General features: G+C 39.9%; 1 protein-coding gene across 1 annotated transcript in view; it reads right to left on the bottom strand.

Moving 5' to 3' along the window:
- spata17 (spermatogenesis associated 17) overlaps window positions 1-20004 on the bottom strand; it is a 113982-nt gene that overhangs the window by 31546 nt on the left and 62432 nt on the right. Inside the window, exons 8-9 of the mRNA XM_003215984.4 lie at window positions 16685-16833; window positions 10303-10435 (exon numbers count right to left, since the gene is read on the bottom strand). Of these exons, the coding sequence (XP_003216032.3) occupies window positions 10303-10435; window positions 16685-16833 (282 nt within the window). The remainder of the gene's footprint in view (window positions 1-10302; window positions 10436-16684; window positions 16834-20004) is intronic.

Genomic DNA, 20004 nt, shown 5'->3' with positions numbered 1-20004 from the left:
AGATAAGGAATTTGATAATCTAATAGTGATGGGCGACTTTAATGGAGTACTAAACAGTGAGATAGATAAAAACCCAAGTAAAGGAAACAAAATTAGAAAAAATAAAGGAACATTATCTAGAGAATTCCAAAATTTTAAAAGGGAATACGATTTGGTGGACATCTGGAGATGGCAACACGAGAAAGAAAGGGACTACACATTTTTTCAGAGAGACACAAAAGTTGGTCCCGCATAGATATGTTCTGGGTTTCAAAACAAATAACGCTGTGTGTTAAGAAAGTTACTATTCTCCCATGGCAGTATTCAGATCATTGCCCCCTAGAGCTAACAATAAATCAAAAAGAAAATAGCTGGAGGTGGAAACTAGATGGAAACTTATTGAAAAAGAAAGAAGATATAGAGAGGAATAGGAAGATTCTAGAGGAATTTTTTAGGCTTAATAACAAGCATGAGACACCCCCTTTCATAATATGGGACGCGAGCAAAGCCACAATGAGAGGTTACTTTTTACAACAAGGAGCACGGAAAAAGAGAGAGAAACAAGAACAGTTGAATCAGATTATAGACAAAATAACACAAATAGAAAGAAAATTAAAAGCGGAACCCAAAAATCTAAAGATAGCACAAGAACTTAAACTTAGACAAAAAGAACGAGAACACTTAGAATTAGAACAAAGAGCAAACCAATTAAAATTTATCAAACAAACTCATTTTGAGAATGCAAACAAACCAGGGAGGTGGCTCTCTAGAAGATTAAGGGGGAAAAAAAGATGCAACCTATATTACTAGAATTAAAATAGGGGACAAAGAATTTGTAGAGGAAAAGGAGATCCTGAACCAATTTAAAATTTTTTATGAGGATTTGTATAAGAAAGATCAGGTAGATAAGGAAAAAATAACTGAGTACTTAGGGAAACTAAACTTACAAAAGATAACCGAAGAAGACAGGACAATACTTAATGAGGAAATTTCTGAGAAAGAAATAGTACAGGCGATCAAAAAATTGGTTGGAACTAAAACACCAGGCCCGGATGGATTTTCCGCAGTTTATTATAAAATGTTTGAAAAAGAACTAGTACCACACCTACAGAAAATAATGAATCTCGTTAGGGAAAGCGGAAGCATGCCAGCTTCGTGGAAGGAGGCATTAATCACAGTGATTCATAAAGAAAATTCGGACCAGGAAGAATTAAAAAATTATAGGCCGATCTCTTTACTTAATGTTGACTATAAAATTTTTTCCAGTATCATGGCAGAAAGGTTAAAAATATTTTTAAAAAATTGGATTAAGGAAGACCAGGTAGGTTTCCTACCCAACAGACAGATAAAAGATAACGTAAGGACTGTAATTGACTTAATTGACTACTATGAAAAAAACAATCAAAAAGAAGCACTCTTTCTAGCGATCGACGCGGAGAAAGCCTTCGACAGGGTTAATTGGGATTTCTTCAAATTATTAACGCAAGAATTAGATATGGGATTTTATTTTAGGAATTCATTAGAGGCCATCTACCAAAACCAGAAGACAAAAATTAGAGTAAATGGACGAGAAACAGAAACGGTGATGATAGAGAGGGGAACAAGACAAGGATGCCCCCTCTCACCATTAATATTTATAATGACATTAGAGATTTTGTTAAATAATATCAGAGAAAATAAGGAGCTCCAAGGGGCAAAAATTCATGGTACACATTATAAGGTGAAAGCATATGCGGATGACTTAATTTGTTTTATAGAGAACCCAGTCGATACAGGGATGAAATGGATAGAAGTAATCAGACAATACGGGGAGTTGGCTGGATTAAAAATTAATACGAATAAAACAGAAGCCTTAACAAAAAACATGACCAAAAAACACCAGGAATTAATATCGAACCAACTGGGCATCACGATAGCCACAAAAATAAAGTACCTAGGAATCACGATAACACCAAAAAGTATTCAATTAGCACAAAATAATTATAACAAAGTTTGGCAAGAAATAAAAAGGGATTTGGATAAATGGAAAAATGCAAAATTCTCATTATGGGGTAGAATCTCGACGATTAAAATGAACATATTAGCAAGAATGCTTTACCTATTCCAAAGTTTACCCATACTTAGAAATCAGAAAATTTTTAAAATGTGGAATAAGGATTTGCGCACTTTTATATGGCAAGGGAAAAAACCCAGAATTAAAATGAAATATTTAACAGACGAGAAAAGAAGAGGAGGATTCGGGGCACCTAACCTAAGCTTATATTATGAGGCGTGTAATCTCCTTTGGATCAAAGATTGGATTAAACTAGAGAAGAGGAAAATTTTAAATGTGGAAGGTTCAGATCTCCGGGCCGGATGGCATTCATACCTATGGTATGACAGAAGTAAGATAGAAAAATCTCTTTACAATCATCCAATTAGACCAGTGCTTTTAAAAACATGGTATAAATACAAAGCAAGATTATATAATAAGACTCCTACATGGATTTCACCAATTGAGGCAGTACAGAGAAGACTAATGGGATGGGAATACTGGCCAAAATACGACGAACTACTTAAAAAAGAAGACTCAGAGTTTAGATTAAAATCGCAACAGGAATTGATAGCGGCTAAATTAAAAATATCATGGCTGCAATATGCACAACTTAAGGAGTACTTTAAAAGAGATAAAATAGTAGGATTTATGGCAAAAAACAACCTGTGGGACAGGATATTTTTCACAGAAGGAAAACTCATAACAAAAATTTATAAGGTATTATTGGAATGGGATACAGAACCGGATTATATTAAAAACTGTATGATAAAATGGGCAAAGAATATTGGTAGACCAATTCAAGTAGAAGAATGGGAATCATGTTGGAACAGGAAATTAAAATTGACATATGCATCCGACCTAAAAGAAAACTGGATGAAGCTATTCTATAGATGGCATATTACACCAAAGAAGCTTGGACTGATCAAGAAAAACATTAATACCAGATGTTGGAAATGTGGAAGGGAGGAGGGCTCTTTTTTCCATATGTGGTGGAAATGCAAAAAAGCTAGGGAATTTTGGCGGATAATCCACGAAAGCACCCAGACAATTTTGGAAACTAGGTTCCCTATAAAACCAGAACTTTATCTATTTGGAATTTCAGAAATGCAGGCAGGTTCAAACGAGGAGAAGATAATGACCTACTTAACAACAGCAGCGAGGATTGTTAACTCTAGATCAGGGGTCCTCAAACTTTTTAATCCGAGGGCCAGTCCACAATCCTTCAGACTGTTGAGGGGCCGGATTATCATTTGGAAAAAAACAAAAAAACAACAACAAATTTTGATGCACACTGCACGTCTTATTTGTAGTGCAAAAACAACAAGAACAATGAAGGAACAATACAATATTTAAAAATAAAACCAATTTTAACACAACATACATTTATCAGGATTTCAATGGGAAGTGTGCGCCTGCTTCTGGCCAATGAGATAGTCAAGTTAATTAGGGTTGTTGTTGTTGTCGTTGTTGTTGTTGTGTGCCTTCAAGTCATTTCAGACTTCAGGTGAGCCTAAGTCTAAAATGTATTTATTTATTATTTATTTATTTACTGCATTTATTTACTGCATTTGTAGCACACCCTTCTCACCTCAAAGGGGACTCAGAGTGGCTTACAAATTATATGTACATACAATATGTTATATTATTAGCATAGCACACTATTAGTATTATATATTACTATATTGAACTATACCACTATACTGTAATATTGCTTGTAATGTTATTAGTAATATATAATTAATACTATTATATGGTATTATTATTAGTGTTATATTGTATTACATTATAATATTATTATCAATATTATATGTATATACAATATATTATATTATAAAACTGAGGGCGGGGGGCCAGGTAAATGACCTCGGAGGGCCGCATCCGGCCCCCGGGCCTTAGTTTGGGGACCCCTGCTCTAGATATTGGAGATTAAAAGAAATACCCTCAAAAACAGAATGGTTAAGATAGCAGAAATTAAAAATATGGATAGGCTAACATTCTTACTAGCCAAATACCAGGGCAAACAAAGAAAAGAAACTAATTGGCAACAGGTGAATAAATACATGCAGAATTGTTAAGAAATTAGGAATAGGTATGTACACTATTAAAAAGCAGTACCATAGTTAACTATCTTTTTACACCAATCTATATTAGAAAAATAAAAGGATAAGACAACCCACACCAATCCGGAGAAGATTATCGACTGAAAGAACCCGAAGAGCCAAATGAAGGCAAAAGATAAGATATACGGAAAACAGGAATATACCCATCGGACAGGACTCGGAAGTCTTATTTTATATTCCCCCACTGGACTTCTCCCCCCCCCTTTTTTTTTAACTCCCTCCCTATCCTCACCTTCCCTCTGTCCCCCCACAACCCTGCCTCTCCCCATCCCTACTATCATCACCTTATCACCCCGCCTCTTTAACCTTGTATTTTTTTTACATATCTTGTATTGAAATTCTTAATAAAGACTATATTTTTTTAAAAAAAAAACCAGTATCATATTCAATTAAAACAGTAAAATGCTGTGTGACTGTTACAACAGGGCCAGTAGCATTGGGCCAGAGCCAGTCTGTATTCAACATTACATTAATCCAATGAATACATCAGGTTATATCAACTTGTATCCTAAAATGGGCCAAAAGCTTGGGCCCACATCCAGGGCTTCAGCTGCTTCCTAAAAGACATGAGGGAGAGGGCTTCCCTAATCTCCCTTGGCAAGGAGTTCCACAGCCACGGAGCCACCCCGAAAAAGCCCTGTCTCTCGTCCCCGCCAAACACACCTGTGATGGCGGCGGGACCGAGAGCAGGGCCTCACTCGAAGATCTTAATCTGCGGGGCGGCTCATAGGGGGAGATACGTTCGGAGAGGTAAGTTGGACCAGAGCCATTTAAGGTTTTGTAGGCCAAAGCCAGCACTTTAAATTGTGCCCGGAAGCTAACAGGCAGCCACTGGAGCTGCTTCAAAGAGTTGTATGCTCCCTGAATGGCGCTCCAGTTAATAACCTGGCTGTGGAACGTTGGACTAGTTCCAGCTTACAAACAGTCATTGAAGGCATCCCCACATAAAGCACATTGCAATAGTCCAAACGAGATGTAACAAGAGCGTGGACCACCGTGACCATGTCAGGGTTCCCAAGATACAGGCGCAGTTGGTGCACAAGTTTGAGTTGTGCGAAGGCCCCCCTGGCCACCACCGAAACCTGGGGTTCCAGGCTCAGCGATGAGTCCAGGACGACCCCCAAACTGCGAATCTGCGCCTTCAGGGGGAGTGCGACCCCATCCAGCACAGGCTGTAACCCTATGCCCTGTTCAGCCTTATGACTGACCAGGAGGACCTCTGTCTTGTCTGGATTCAACTTCAATTTGTTCACCCTCATCCAGTCTGACACAGCAGCCAGGCACCGGTTCAGGATCTGGACGGCCTCCTTGGAAGCTGGAGAAAAGGAGTGATAGAGTTGGACATCATCTGCATACAGATGACACCAAACTCCAAAACTCCTGATGATCTCACCCAGCAGGTTCATGTAGATGTTAAACAACAAAGGGGACAGTACTGAACCCTGTGGGACTCCACAAGACAATGGTTGTGGGGTCGAACAGCTGTCCCCTATCAACACCTTCTGGGTACGGTCCTCAAGGAAGGACTGGAGGCACTGCAATGCAGTACCCCCAAGGCCCATTCCCGCAAGGCGACGCAGAAGGATACTGTGGTCTACAGTATCGAAGGCCGCTGAGAGATCCAGGAGAACCAGCAGGGACACACTCCCCCTGTCCAGCTCTCTGCGGAGATCATCCACCAAGGAGACCAAGGCCATCTCAGTTCCATGCCCCGGTCTGAAGCCAGACTGTGCCAGGTCCAGATAATCAGTTTATTCCAAGAATCCCTGGAGTTGCGAAGCAACCACACGTTCCACGACCTTGCCCAAAAAGGGAAGATTGGAAACAGGCCGAAAGTTATTCCAATTAGTGGGGTCAAGTGATGGCTTCTTCAACAGCGGTTTTATTACGGCTTGTTTGAGGCCGGCTGGAAGTCTGCCTTCCCAGAGGGAGGCATTCACCACCACCCTTACCCACTCGACCAATCTTTAATCAGCCAGGGTGGGCAGGGGTCTAGGATGCATGTGGTCGCTCTCGCTTCTCCAAGGACCTTGTCCATGTCCTCAGGTTGCACAGATTGAAGTGAAAATCCATCAAAATCGGGCAAGCAGGTGCTCTCGTTACATCTTCGGAGATTGCATCAACTGCGCCGTCAAGCTCGGAACGAATCAAAGCGATTTTCTTTGAAAAGAACTGGAGAAAAGCTTCACATTTCTCTGCCAAGTTGTCTGTGGGTGCAGTTTGAGGGGTGTTATTAAGCAGCCCTCTGACTGTTCTAAAAAGCTCAACAGGACGGTTTTTGGCTGCCTTAATTCTAGAACTATAATAGGGGGTTTTTTTGCAGCAGCCATTGCTTTGCAATATGCTTTCCTTTGGGCTTTAACCCGTTCTAAATTTGATTTGCTCTGTCACTTTTGCCACACGTGCTCTAGGTGCCTCGTCTCGCACTTCATCACTACCAACTCCCTGGAGAACCAGGGCGCTAGTTTAGCTCTGCGCATTCTAAGGGGTCGCTCTGGAGCGTCGTGTCTATTGCCCTGGCCTTCTCCCCATTATAGAGAGTGACCAGAGCATCAACAGAATCACCTACCGAGGAGGCGGGAACATCCCCAAGAGCCACCAGGAATCCATTTGGATCCATAAGCCTCCTGGGGCGGACCATCTTAATGGGCCCACCACCCCTGCGGAGGTTAGGGGTCACAGTAATTCTAAACTTGACCAAGTGGTGGTCAATCCATGACAGTGGGACTAATGAGAGTTCTTCCACACCACCACCATTCTCCCATCCCTGGCAAAATACCAAGTCCAATGTATGTCCAGCACAGTGGGTAGAGCCAGAGATCACTTAGGACAGTCCCATGGTTGCCATGGTATCCATGAAAACCTGAGCCGCTCCCAACAGGGTGGTCTCTGCGTGTATGTTGAAGTCTCCCAGCACAAGAAGACTCCAACACCAAGCTCGAGATCACCCTGGCTAGCTCAGTCAGGGAGTTTGTAGTGTTGAAGGGTGGACGGTACACTACAAATATCCCTATAGTGTCCCGGTCTCCTACTCGCAGGTGGACGCTTTCAAATGAGGTAGATTGCGGGATGAGGCATCTAGTCATGGGGGTAGAATCCCTATAGATTATTGCAACCCCGCCTCCCTGCCCTCCGGATCTTGGCTGGTGCTGAACAGAGTAACCTGGAGGACAGAGCTGAGTGAGGTTAGGCCCACCTGACTCGTCCAACCAGGTCTCTGTTATACATGCCAGGTCTGCTCGCTCTTCTAATATCAGATCACTTATAGTGGTCATTTTCCCATTAACTGATCTGGCATTCACCAGCACCAGCTTTAATCCATCAGGTCCGCCATCCCGGATACCCAAATTCACCTTGTCAGGAGACCCTTTTGGAATACATTTTGGAACTAATAATGATCTCTGAAAGTCCCTAGGCTGAATTGATACATTTGGTCTCTTTTTCTCGTACCTCCTTTTTCCTATAACCATCCCAATGGCGGCTCCATGGCTGGCAGAACTCCCACCAACCTCTGCACATCCCCCACTCTCCTCCCCTGACCATTGTTTAGCTGGGTCAATCTGACTGGGCCAATTTAACAACCCAAATGGTGGCACTTCCCACCCTCTTCCCACCCCCCTTACATAGTCTCCAAAACCCTCCAACACTCCCCCCTCCCCTTTTACATTCACATCCATGATCCAATTACTGATAGTGACCTATGCAGAGGAATGCGAGATATTGTAATAGCAAAATCCTAATAACAGTTGGAGGCTATAAAGTGCATAGTACATAAATAACAATAAAACTAAGGGGCTGGATGGGCCAATCCTATATCTAAAGTGCCTATCAGTTAAATTCATTGAATGAATTTCTATCGCCGAAAAACCAATGTGGTTCCGGCGGGCAGTCCCAATCAGTAATTACAACAACAACACTTTTTAACATTAAGTTAGCAGCAATGCAGGATTTTAGCAGCTCTACAGTACTGCTCTCAACCTCCCAGTCACAAGAGGATTGAAGGCTCAGTTTAACAAAAACAAATTAACCCCTCCCCCTCCCCGGGTCCAACCAGATTTAGATTAAATTCCGGCAATGGGTCCAACCCCAGTAGCCAGCCAGTGGTGGTAATAGCTATGGTATGGGCCCAGTCCAGAAATTCTCACAGTCTCAACCCCTTGGCAGGCTGCAAGATACTGCAAGATGTGATGAGGTGTAAATAGCTGAAGACAAGCCCAAGGACAGACTAATAGGCCGCGCTTCGTAGCAGGCCGTGGGGCAGCAAGAATGGCAGGACTGAGAATGGGGAATGTTTTAAAGTCAGCTGCTATGCCTTCTTCTCCAGAATGTTTTTAAAGTCTTCCCCTCTCCCCTCTTCTTTTCCTCCTTACACCAGCAGAAGCAGGGCCGGGGGTGGGCAGCAGAACTCACTTCTAGTGTGCTGGCAAGCAGCAAATGGTAGCATTCTCCTCCACTCCCTTCCCCTTCCTACCAGAGCACGTGGAAGGGGCAGCCAGACAGGCTCCTTCTCCTGAGTAAGCAGGCAGGGTGGTAAGCAGAAAGAAAGCAAGCAGGCAAGGTCATTTTATTAATTTCTAAATGACCTCAATATCCAGAACTATTTGGACAAAATAATCTGGTGGCTTGAACAGAGGTCCAACTGCATTGAACTCTGAAGTAACCACTATTTAGGATGAGGGGTGAATTTTAGTACACTCTCCTTTATCAAAGAACCCCCCTCCCAATTTTTCGAAAGCTTGTGAATAGGCCCAAATAGCCTTCAAGGCCTACATAGAACCAAGAATCACACAAAACACACGATAACACTGTGCAAATAATTCATGGAACTGGATAATTATACAGCAATTGTTTTTGGTGGCACTGTTCTAGTACATACACAGAGATTTTCCTTTTGCAAGACTTTAAATTCATTTAAACAAGAGATAACATGAAGACTTTAGTTAAAACATTAAGACGTCTGCAGTACCTATTCAATTAAAAGTTTAATACTTTCATCCCATGTAAAGGTTTTCCAGCCCAAGTTGAAGAAGCTACTTTATAGTACAGACCTGTCCTGTATTTGTGATAATTATAAATAGGCTGACTCTCCCTTATCCAGAAATCCAAAACACTCCAACCCCCAATATATATTTTCTGCTACCAACTGCCAATGTCTGCACATGCTGACTTTTTCTTCAAAGCACTTATAAGGGAAAGAGAAGAGGGGAAATGAGAGGAGGATTCAACTTACACAAGAACTGTATAAAACACATTTGCCCCAGATGCTTCTGCCATAATGTGAGCACCCTAGAAATGGCTAAGAGGGAAACTCCATTGGCCACTACCTGAATCTAGCCCAGAGAGAATGAAAAAAAAACTCTGTGGGGGAGGTTCCCTTCCCAGCTACTTTGCTAAAAGGGTGAAAAGTGTGCTGACAGCCGGGGAAGTATCTGGATGTCAGCTTTTTTGTTTTGTGGGTGCTGGGCATGTGACTAGCCCACTTTGTCCTCATCACTCATTCACTATATACACAGAGAGAATCATAGAATCACAGAGTTGGAAGAAATCTTGTGGGCCATCCAGTCCAACCCCCTGCCAAGAAGCAGGAAAATTGCATTCAGAGCAAATACAGGTATTCCAAAATCCAGGAAAATCCTAAACTGAAATGCAAAGGAATATTTTAGTTGAATAAATGAAAGAGAAAAGAAAAGCTATTCTGTAAAACCAAAATTCTCTCCATGTAAATCAGTGTTTCTCTGTGTGGCAAGGGAGCTGGTAATCTCAATTTCAATAGTTACATATCTTCAAGTGAATCATTTAACTTTGTTATGCCAAAGATCGATTACTTTCATCTCTGCAGTCTTTCTTGCTGCCTTACCTTTACTGTCACTTTTTATTTGAAATAAAAATTAGAAATTAGTACTCCTAATGTCAGATTTCAAAACTGATGATTGCAACTATTGTTTTTGTATCTTCAGTTAATACCAGATTTTATTCAATGATTTCATTATTTATTTCGTCTGTAAGATATGCTCTTATGGAATACTTACTGAAAAACACTCCATAGTCTTCTAATACTTCAGTGAGCATTTATGACATTTCAGCATAAATTAAGTGGACTGGAACTGATTCATTTGATATTTTAAAGAAGCCTACAGAGTACAGTTTTGTTTTTTCAGTATTACTCACCTTTTTGCCAATCCACTTTTCTGGGTGTTCCTCCCGAAAATGTTTGAGTCCGTAACTTGATTGACCATACTTACTTGCTCTCTGCATTGATGGGACATACGTATCAGGTTCATGGCCTGAAAATGGCAAAAACCTGAAAAGTGAAATACATACATGTTTATTATTCATCCTGCTACAGGCTGTGCATCCTTTAACTGAAAATCCGAAATCCAAAATACTCCAAATTCCAAAATCGTCCACTTGGGTGGCTGAATGGGAAATGTGGCAGGAGAAATGGGAAAGTAAGACTGTGGGGGGGGGGGGGACAGAATGCAATGGATAGATGCCTACAGGGAAAGCCTGAAAAAGAAAAGGAAGGACAAGCTTTTAAGTTTGTAGAGTTTATAAAGGAAGTGGACAGGTAAACCCTGGGAGGAGGTCAGTGGGACAGAATATGGAGATCACTGCAAGCTCCTAGATGAAGAGAAGGTGCTGAAGAAGATCCAGGTGGAAGCTCCCATGAGATCTATTATCCTCAAATATAAAATCAGGTCCAGAAATACTTCTGGAACATGGCATACAGCCTGGAAAACACAAAATAACCCTGTGATCCCAGCCATAAAAGCCTTTGAAAGGTCCTGGCTGCCTTCATTGTGTAAGACGGACAGGACCAGGGGCAATATGTAAGTGTGAGTGACCTAGTTGAGAAGCAAAATGAGATAAACTCAGAGAAAACCATGAGAGCCAAAGCAAATCCAAGGCATCTCAAGAAGAACCCCAAGTTCTTTGAAAGCAATGCTTCTTGTATCTCCCATATTTCAGCTCTGGGCCCTAGTAAGCAGACAATACCACATTGAGTTAGATAACACATTTGTGGCATATAATTTAATTAATCTTTGTGACTTTCAGAGACCTGGTTGGAAGATATAAGGTCCTGCTATCATTTAAACTTATAAGTGGAAGACATATTATTATTAATGGAGGACTTTATAATCAAGATGGATCCTTGCTTAGGTGAGAAAGGCACTGGTAGTAAACAATAGCGTGGTGAGAATAACAGGGCAATTCCACATATCCATGCGGAATGGATACATATAAATATAAATACATATATTAGAGAGAGTGTTTGAATCAAGGTTTAAATTTTAAACTGCCTACACTGATAGATGGATATGTTGTTGTTGTTATTGCTGCTGGTGCTGCTGCTGTTGTGTGCCTTCAAGTCATTTTCAACTTAGGGCAATCCTAAGTAGAACATATCCTGGGTTTTTCTGGGGCTAAGAGTATATGACTTGCCAAAGGTCAGCCAGTGAGTTTTCATGGCTAAGCAGGGATTCAAATCCTGCTCTCCAGAACTATAGTCCAGTGCTCAAACAATTACACCACTCTGGCTCTTTGACAGATGCGTATACCAGCTACTGCTGGGAAGATATAGCATACCAAGAGATAAAACTGAAACCTTCTTCATTACATAAGAGCTAAGCAATTAGAAGATGCTTAAAAAGAAAGTAATAATTTTGTTTCCCCCCTTAAAGGTTAGGAATATTAATGTATATTGCTGTATACAGCTTTCTTAATAACATTTATAAACAGTCTCCTTATTTTAACTAACTTTCTCATTTTTGTAGAAAGTCCTTTATGGAAAGAAATTAATGTTTTATCAACAGTAAATTACATCAATAAAACTTCCTTGCAGAGAAAGGAATTGGTCTTTATTAACATCTGGCCAGTCAAATTGCCCATAAAGAATTCTTAACCAAGGGCTTTTGAAAATTAACAAAACAAAAGCACAGAAGTAGCCGAGCTTTAAATTATACAAAGCTACGCAAGCATGTATATACTCATGGGACAGGTGGCTCTCATATATGACAGATTATAGCACTTCCAGGGCTAATTTGCACATGGGATGGACATCACACACACAAAAAATTAATGTGGCCCCAATGTCCCTGAGTATACATAGGAGGTGCTGAAAGCCGGCTGCTCCACTTACAGTTTTTATCACTTCTGAATTGCATTTTAATAGTACATTTTTCTTTTGTTCAGACATGAAAGAAAATTGGCTATCTCAGGGGATTGGAAGATGACTGAAATGACAAGGCTAGCAGCTTAGGAATTTGCCCATGAAAGGATAGAATTTAGGGTAGCCTTAATATTCAAAATAAAGCATTTAAATAAAACAGCTTTCTATAACAAAAATACAAAAATGTGTTACACAGCAACAAAGACAATGCTCCTATTTTATTCTATAATACTTGTATATATGTGACTATCTACTATATATATATATATATATATATATATATATATATAGAGAGAGAGAGAGAGAGAGAGAGAGAGAGAGAGAGAGGGAGAGAGAGAGAGATTCTTTGATTACTTTACTTAACATTTTTGAGCGCTTAAATTTATATCCCTTGGCTTGGCATTTTGTTTTGTTTTGAAAAAAAGAGACTAGAAACATATATTGCAAATATTTACAGAAAATAAAAGATTTTACTGTTCAGGAAACAGGATCCAGTTATGCACTTCAACCAGACGGTTTCTGCCAGTAGAATTAGAACCTACCCCCCTGCCTGTCTCTCCTCCTCCCTCGCTCCCTGTCCCATACCAAGAAATCATTACAGAAAGCTTCCTTTAGCCATCTGATCTGAATGTGGGAGAGAAAGAAAGTGCCAATTCCACTAATTGGAGCAACAGATGCAGCACAAGTACATTGTTGGATCCTGGTCCAACCTTTTCTCATTGTAGAATCTCCAGGTTAAGGCAGAGCCTAGGCAATTTTCAAGAGTAGGCAAAGAGAATTTTTGCGCCCCCCCCCCAAACCAATCGCTGCAATACTTCACCTCTGAGGAGGTGGAGGAGGAGGTGGTGGCGGGCGAGGCCGCGGCAGCCTCCTGTAGAGCGGGTACGCAGGGTGGGCGCACGCAGGCACGCAGGGCGGAAGCACGCCAGCATGGGCCCGCCTTCTGGGAGGTGAGCACACTCTCCAGCAGCTGCAACCGGTGGAAGGAAGCTTCCCTCCGCCGGTTGAAGCAGGTTGACAGCACGCATGCCGCCCGGAAGGCCCAGGTCGGCCAGAAGGTGGCACCATCTTGTAGGGGGCGCCGTTGAGATGCTCCTGCATGTGCCTCAACATGCATGCATGTGCGCGCACCTGGGAGCACCTCAATGGCGCCCCTTACAAGATGGCGCCACAGGCAAATGCCTAGTTGGCCTGGTGGTTGAACCACCTCTGAGTTAAGGTATCTTTTCAAGCCATCCAGAGAAGGAAACCTCATCACTTCTCTATGCAATTGGTTCCATAACCAAATTGCCTTCACTTTCAGAAACTTCAATTTATTCTTTGTTACTTCAAAGGATAAAACTAAAACCAATAGAGTAGTTCACATTATTATAATAATGACTTCAACTAAATTTTAGAAAGAATTTCCTAGCTGTGCAAGTCATTTCAACAATGGAACAGATTGCATCAAAAGCTGGTGGACTTCCTCTGTTAGAAGTTTAAAGCTGCCTGTTAACTTATAAGGTATGTTCTATGCTGTAGGGGATTTTGTGTATCAATGGAGGCTGGACTAGATGATGATTATGTTTATTTATATCCCGTTTTTTTTTTTCCATACAGAGACTCAAAGCAGCTAACATCTCAGAGTCTGGGCAGGTTTGTACAAGGAGACGTGATCAGCCAAATAGCCTGGACCTGAGCCATCTAGGGCTTTAAAGATCATAATTAGCACTTTTTAATTAGCATTAGTGCTTTGAATGTGATTTCCTGCTTCTTAGCGGGGAGTTGGACTAGATGGCCCATGAGGTCTCTTCCAACTCTACTATTCTATGATTCTATGATTCTACTTTGAACTGTGCCTGGAAATAAAGTGGCAGCTAGCAGAGCTGTTGCAACAGGAAGGTTGTCTGTTCCCTGTAGCCAACCCAGTTAGCAACCTGGTTGCAATTCTTTGGATTGGCTGAAGTTTCCAAGCACTCTTCAGAGGCAGCCCCATGTAGAGCGTGTTACAGTGATTTAGACAGGATGTAACTAAGACATGTATCACCATGGCCAGATATGGCTTCTCAAGGCCTTTTAGGTAATTTTCAATTCTACAATTCTGTTTCTGACTCTTTCATTTATTTCAAGCTAAATCAATAGTTGTTCTAATTTAGTTGCCCCATGCAAATTATAATGTGGTGTATAATAACTGCACAATAAGGGGCAGGGAGAGAGACAAACCTACTTAGGTCATTCTTAACATACTTTCACAGTATTTTATTCTTGAATATTCTTACTTAAAAACTTTATGCAATTTTATGTTGGCTATTTCCTAGCAATCAGTTTTTCTTAAGTAATGAACACATTATGTTTTCTGATATAAAACTAAGAATCACTGGGCTGGTTTGGTTTTAATCCTAGTTTGCAGTAGATGCAAAGCTTCAGACAAAATGTTAGCATAGTTCTTGGATAAAGCAAAAGTAACTGAGACCTCTTCTTTGCAGACAAATTCTAGAACTTCTTAATTATGTACAGACTTATTATCTATATCCCCAGTGTTATAAAGTACCAGAACTTCATTAGAAAAATTAAGCTGGAAAAATGAAGGCACCACTTTGTAAATTTCCACTGGAAATTAGCTAGAAGAGGCAGAGGAATACTGGATCAAAAGAGGGTAATCATGCTTAACTGTGCCCTAGAGCACCCGCATGTATAATACGATTTGCACAGTAACTACCTCTCCTATTACTGCTTGTTTGGAGTATTCTGTGTTAATGGGGTTAGCTAATTTAGTATTTTAACTTAAAAAGACTCTGCTGATTAATAAATGTTGCACACTGTGCTAGTAATTAAAATAAATGGAAGAGTTACAAATAGAAGTTGAATTGTTAAGAAAACATTATCTGAAAATATATGATAATCCCTGTTTATCATAATACAATAATAGTCCAGAAACTATGCAAATTGCTAAAGTTGCAAAGCATTTGAAATACTAGATACAACTTGAAAAAAAGTTTTAGATGTGTTAGATTTGTAAGACAACATTCAATGCCTGTTTTTCCAAGAACTGTTCAGTGCTCTTCAAACTTGTAAAATCACAGTTTATACCTCAAACAGCTCAACCAATGAAGAATAATATGTACTGGAACCATTCCCCTATTAAACTGGGAGAAAATGCAGACAAAGGATGCATACTTCCAGGGACTGGGTGTAGCTAGGAGCAACCTATGTACTGCTGTCCGCTTGTTTGGGGTGAGTAGTGCTTTCATGCAGCCTTTCACATGTCATTTTCGTCCCCTCTCCTAAGTAAGTCCCACTGATGGGTTTCTAACTTTAATCCCTTGAAAGAAGGGCTTGTATCTATCTTTTGAGCTGCTGGATGACTTGATAATTACAGAGAGTGAGGCAGAAATTGAGAGATCAGGAAAGGGAAGCAATTCATAGTTAATTATTATTGTTGTATTTTGAGAACTGTTTGTGTGATATCAGAATACAATTGCTTTCTTTGGACACTGCACATTTAACTTAGGGGTGGTGAAATTCTACTTGTGGCTCTGTTTCAGGCAGAAAGATGTCTTGGACTGGCCTGCTTGGATATGAACATGCAGCACTGGTTGGGCATGCCTTCTATGTGTATTAGAAAGACACTTGTTTCTGCACTAGACAGACATAAAAAGAAGAAACACCCAAACCCACATTTTGTGTCTCATACTTTGGACAGCATAAGCAGCCAGCATGGCTAGTGGATTGAGCGTTGGATTGGGACACTGGAAAATCAAGTTTATAATTCAGGCTTGGTCATAGAAACCCAAAGGAAAATTATCTTTATGTTTTCAGTAAGAAGAAAGATACCCAATATTTAGACATTTTGTGTATTCATAGTATCTGGGACTACATGTGCACCAACATTCAGGTGTCTGGATTGTGTGTAAAGAATTTTAATTACTTCTCAGGGGCAGCCACAATAAATAGCTCCAAAATGAAATCTATAATTAATTACTAGTCTTTGTTGGAGAAACTGGTGGTAGTGAATTTCTCTCTGGACATTAATATACAATTTGCCTGACCAAGAGCTATGCTGAACAGTGAATGAAGCAGCTAACCTAACTGTATTTAAGTAGGCTTATTACAGAATAATAGCCCAATTCCTGAATCAATCAAAATGAAATGGGTTTAGATTTAAACCCATCTAAACCAACTGACCCCAAGTGAGCTAATAAAGGTTGAAATCCAAATATTTCAGCATTCCTGGGTGATAGACAAAGGCTTAAGACAATTGAATATTTTGATCTAAGAAAGTCTACTTTTAGTCAGGCTTTCACATAATGGTTGCTTTTAAATGTTTCAGAATCAACAGTTCTTACTTGTCTAGTAATTAAAAAAATAAAATGCAGACAGAATGGAAAGCAAGGAACTTACACATTGTCGTGTACACGATTTCGCCATTCTTCCTGCTTTAATTTTTCTCTGGCAAGCTTTAGTGATGCTTCTGATGCTGCTACCTTTAAAAATTCTTCAAAAGGCTTATAACGCTGCTGTTGTACTTCGGCAGGATCACGAAAGGGGCCCTGAAAGGCACAAGAAGAGCTATGTGTATTACACTGGCCTTGTTAGACTTTGTTTTGTTTTGGATTGTCTTGTTTTTGCAGCCATCTCTGATGTACAGAGGCAGCAATTGTAAACATTATTAATTTTATTTTGAAAATATTCCAATGTTTCCATAAACTTAATACAGATTGTGTTGTCGAAGGCTTTCATGGCCGGGATCACAGGGTTGCTGTATGTCTTTCGGGCTATGTGGCCATGTTCCAGAAGCATTCTCTCCTGACATTTTGCCCACATCTATGGCAGGCATCCTCAGAGGTTGTGAGGTATGGATAAAAGTGATGGCAGTGAACCCAAATAATACAGATTACTATATTAAGGGTTGGATACAAGATCTTCCCCTGTTGATGGAAGAATTTCACTCACATAAAGAGCACCCATTTAATTTTGGAGAAATCCCTCTCCCTCCATTGTACCATATCTCACCCCATTCAGCAGGGTTTCTTGACTCTCTATGTAGCATTTTGAGGGGGATAGAAGACTTGAAGAGGAGAGGAAGATGTGGAGAAGTTTACCAGGCCAGCTATAGCTGTCCCTAATATGGATTTCTAAAGCTATGATTTTATCATGTGAATGCAATAATGCTTGGCAATGTAGAAGGCAGTAGGAAAAGAGGAAGACTGCATTGTAGGTGGACAGACTCAGCCAAGGAAAACACAGTCTTGAATTTGCAAGACCTGAGCAGTTGATGACAGGATGACTTAGAGGTTTTCATTCATAGGGGTGCAATAAGTCAATGTTGAGTTGATTGCACGAAACATCAAACTATTATTATTGATTAACTACATAACTAGAACAATTCTTTTTTATGAAAGTGATAGCCAGCATGGTTTAGTGGACAGAGCATTGGACTGTGACTCTGGAAACTAGGATTTGAATTGTTGCTCAACCGTGGAAACTCACTGGGTGCTCTTGAGCAAGTTGCACAATGGCAAACCTCAGGGAAAAGCAAAGGCAATTTTCACAAAGAAAGCCCTGTGACACTTATAAAAAGATACAGCCAAACCTACATTTTGTTTCTGGTAATTTGAACAGCACAAGCAGTCAGCATGGCTAGTGGATTGAGTGTTGGAACAGGACACTGGAAGATTATAATTCAGGCTTGGTCATAGAAACCCAATATCTTTATGTTCTCAATTAGAAGAAAGATGGCCAACATTTAGATTTTTTGCTTTGACACATTCACCTTACGATTGTCATAAATTGGAAAAGACTTGAAGACAGAAAACATCAACAATAGCATTGCTAATTTCTTTTTTTGCAGAAAGCTCCTCAAAGTGTATACGTTTAATCCATTTCATTTCTTTGGTGCTCTAAGACCATCTATTTTTGTTCCAGAATATACTGGTTATGGATAAAGATAAATAACGTATCTTTAAACTGAGGACAGCTGAGTCCACAAATATGTCTCTTAACTAATATGTTCTTTTTTTGTTACTACACAGCTGTTTACAATATGATTTTAGTAGGTAAAGGTAAAAGTCATACTAATATACCTAGAAGTAATACCAGTAAATTAAGCAGAAATACATTTTGAGTAAAATGTATAGGAATGTTAGAAACTTTTATAACCTTAATTTTATATTGCACCTTATTTTATTTTTTTGGTTATTTAATATTTAATGTTTATTTTACTTAGGTGATATTTGTCTTTATTGTTCTAATGTAGCACAAATCCTATGTAAAATCATGCTACGTATTTTTGACATTAATATTGAAATCTGAAATATATACAGAAAGTCTTTACTTTCCTAAGGAAAATACATCTTTCAGAATCATCTTAAATCAAGAAAAATCTCCAACATTATTGGAATATGGCAACATTTTAATTCTTCATATATAAATATCAGCATTTATTTTTTGAAATCTATTCTGTTTTAACAATGAAGACACACATTCAATTTTTTATAAACATTGTAAAGGTATGCATCTATGTTTTTTCAATGCCTGTTAAAAGAATAGTCTTGGGGGTTGGACTGGATGGCCCACAAAGTCTCTTCCAAAACTACGATTCTGTTTTTGTTTTTACTTTTCTATTATTATTATTTATTATTATTAACTGCATTTCTATACCGCTTTTCTCATCCCTGGAAGGGGGGGGGGGCTCAAAACTGTTTACAACATAATAAATGGCAAAATTCAATGTCTTACACACACACACATATATAAAATATATATCAAATATCTAAATCAAAAACATACAACTGTAGATTAAAACCATTAAAACTATAAAAACACCAAAGATAGACAAATGCATGAAACATGTTATTACAGAAATTAACATAGATCCCTTCTCTTCCCCCACCACCATCTCCCATCTCCCTCTCCGTAGAGTTTCAACCTTTCTTTATATACCCTCCCTGCTTGCCCAGGAGCAAGATGGTGGAGGCCCTCGATGGCTGAGATCCCCACAGGCATGGTCCTTTTATGCCCCAGCCTCTGGAGACAGGCAGGTGTTCTTGCTGGGCCTTGCTTTACAGAGTCACAGGGCCAGGGCCTCTGTTCTGCGAGGAGTGAGTTCCAGGAGCTGAGCCAGAGGCAACAAAGAAAACAAAGGCTGCCTCCTTCCTCAAAGCCCCTGGCGATGGTACCTTCACTCCCTTGATGGCCCTCTATGGTTCTAGATAATAAAAATAATAAAACTTCTGCTAAAATATATTTATTTATTAATAATACTTGTCAATAATACTCTTCAATCATGGTTTGGTGATTATGGACATAAAAACCATTTTCATCATTTGAGGCCTGAATATTTGAGACATAAGTATGCCTACATAGAAAAAAATCAGAAGTCTATGTAACAAATATTGTTCTGTCACGCGCTGGGCCTGTAACTATTGTCTTGGTATAGGACGTATACTTTATGCCCAGCGGGAAGCCAGGGTGCCTCAAAAGAGAGGTTGTTGAGAATTTTCCTGAACAAGGATAGTCCTTTGGGTCTTTAATGAGATAACAAAGTCTTTATTGATGAACAAATAATAAATCTTCAAGGAGTCAATTAACACTTCAAAGTTTCCTTAATAAACTGTTGGCCCTTTCAGTCTTGTCCCCAGGGGACAGGCAATTGGCTTTGGATAACTGTCAAAACCCTCTTATAACCTCTCCCAGGCTGTCTATTATCTGGGCTTAGCTGA

The sequence above is a fragment of the Anolis carolinensis genome, chromosome 1 (assembly GCF_035594765.1).
Source record: "Anolis carolinensis isolate JA03-04 chromosome 1, rAnoCar3.1.pri, whole genome shotgun sequence".
Classification (NCBI taxonomy): Eukaryota; Metazoa; Chordata; class Lepidosauria; order Squamata; family Dactyloidae; genus Anolis; species Anolis carolinensis.
This window is presented reverse-complemented; position numbering and strand designations above follow the sequence as displayed.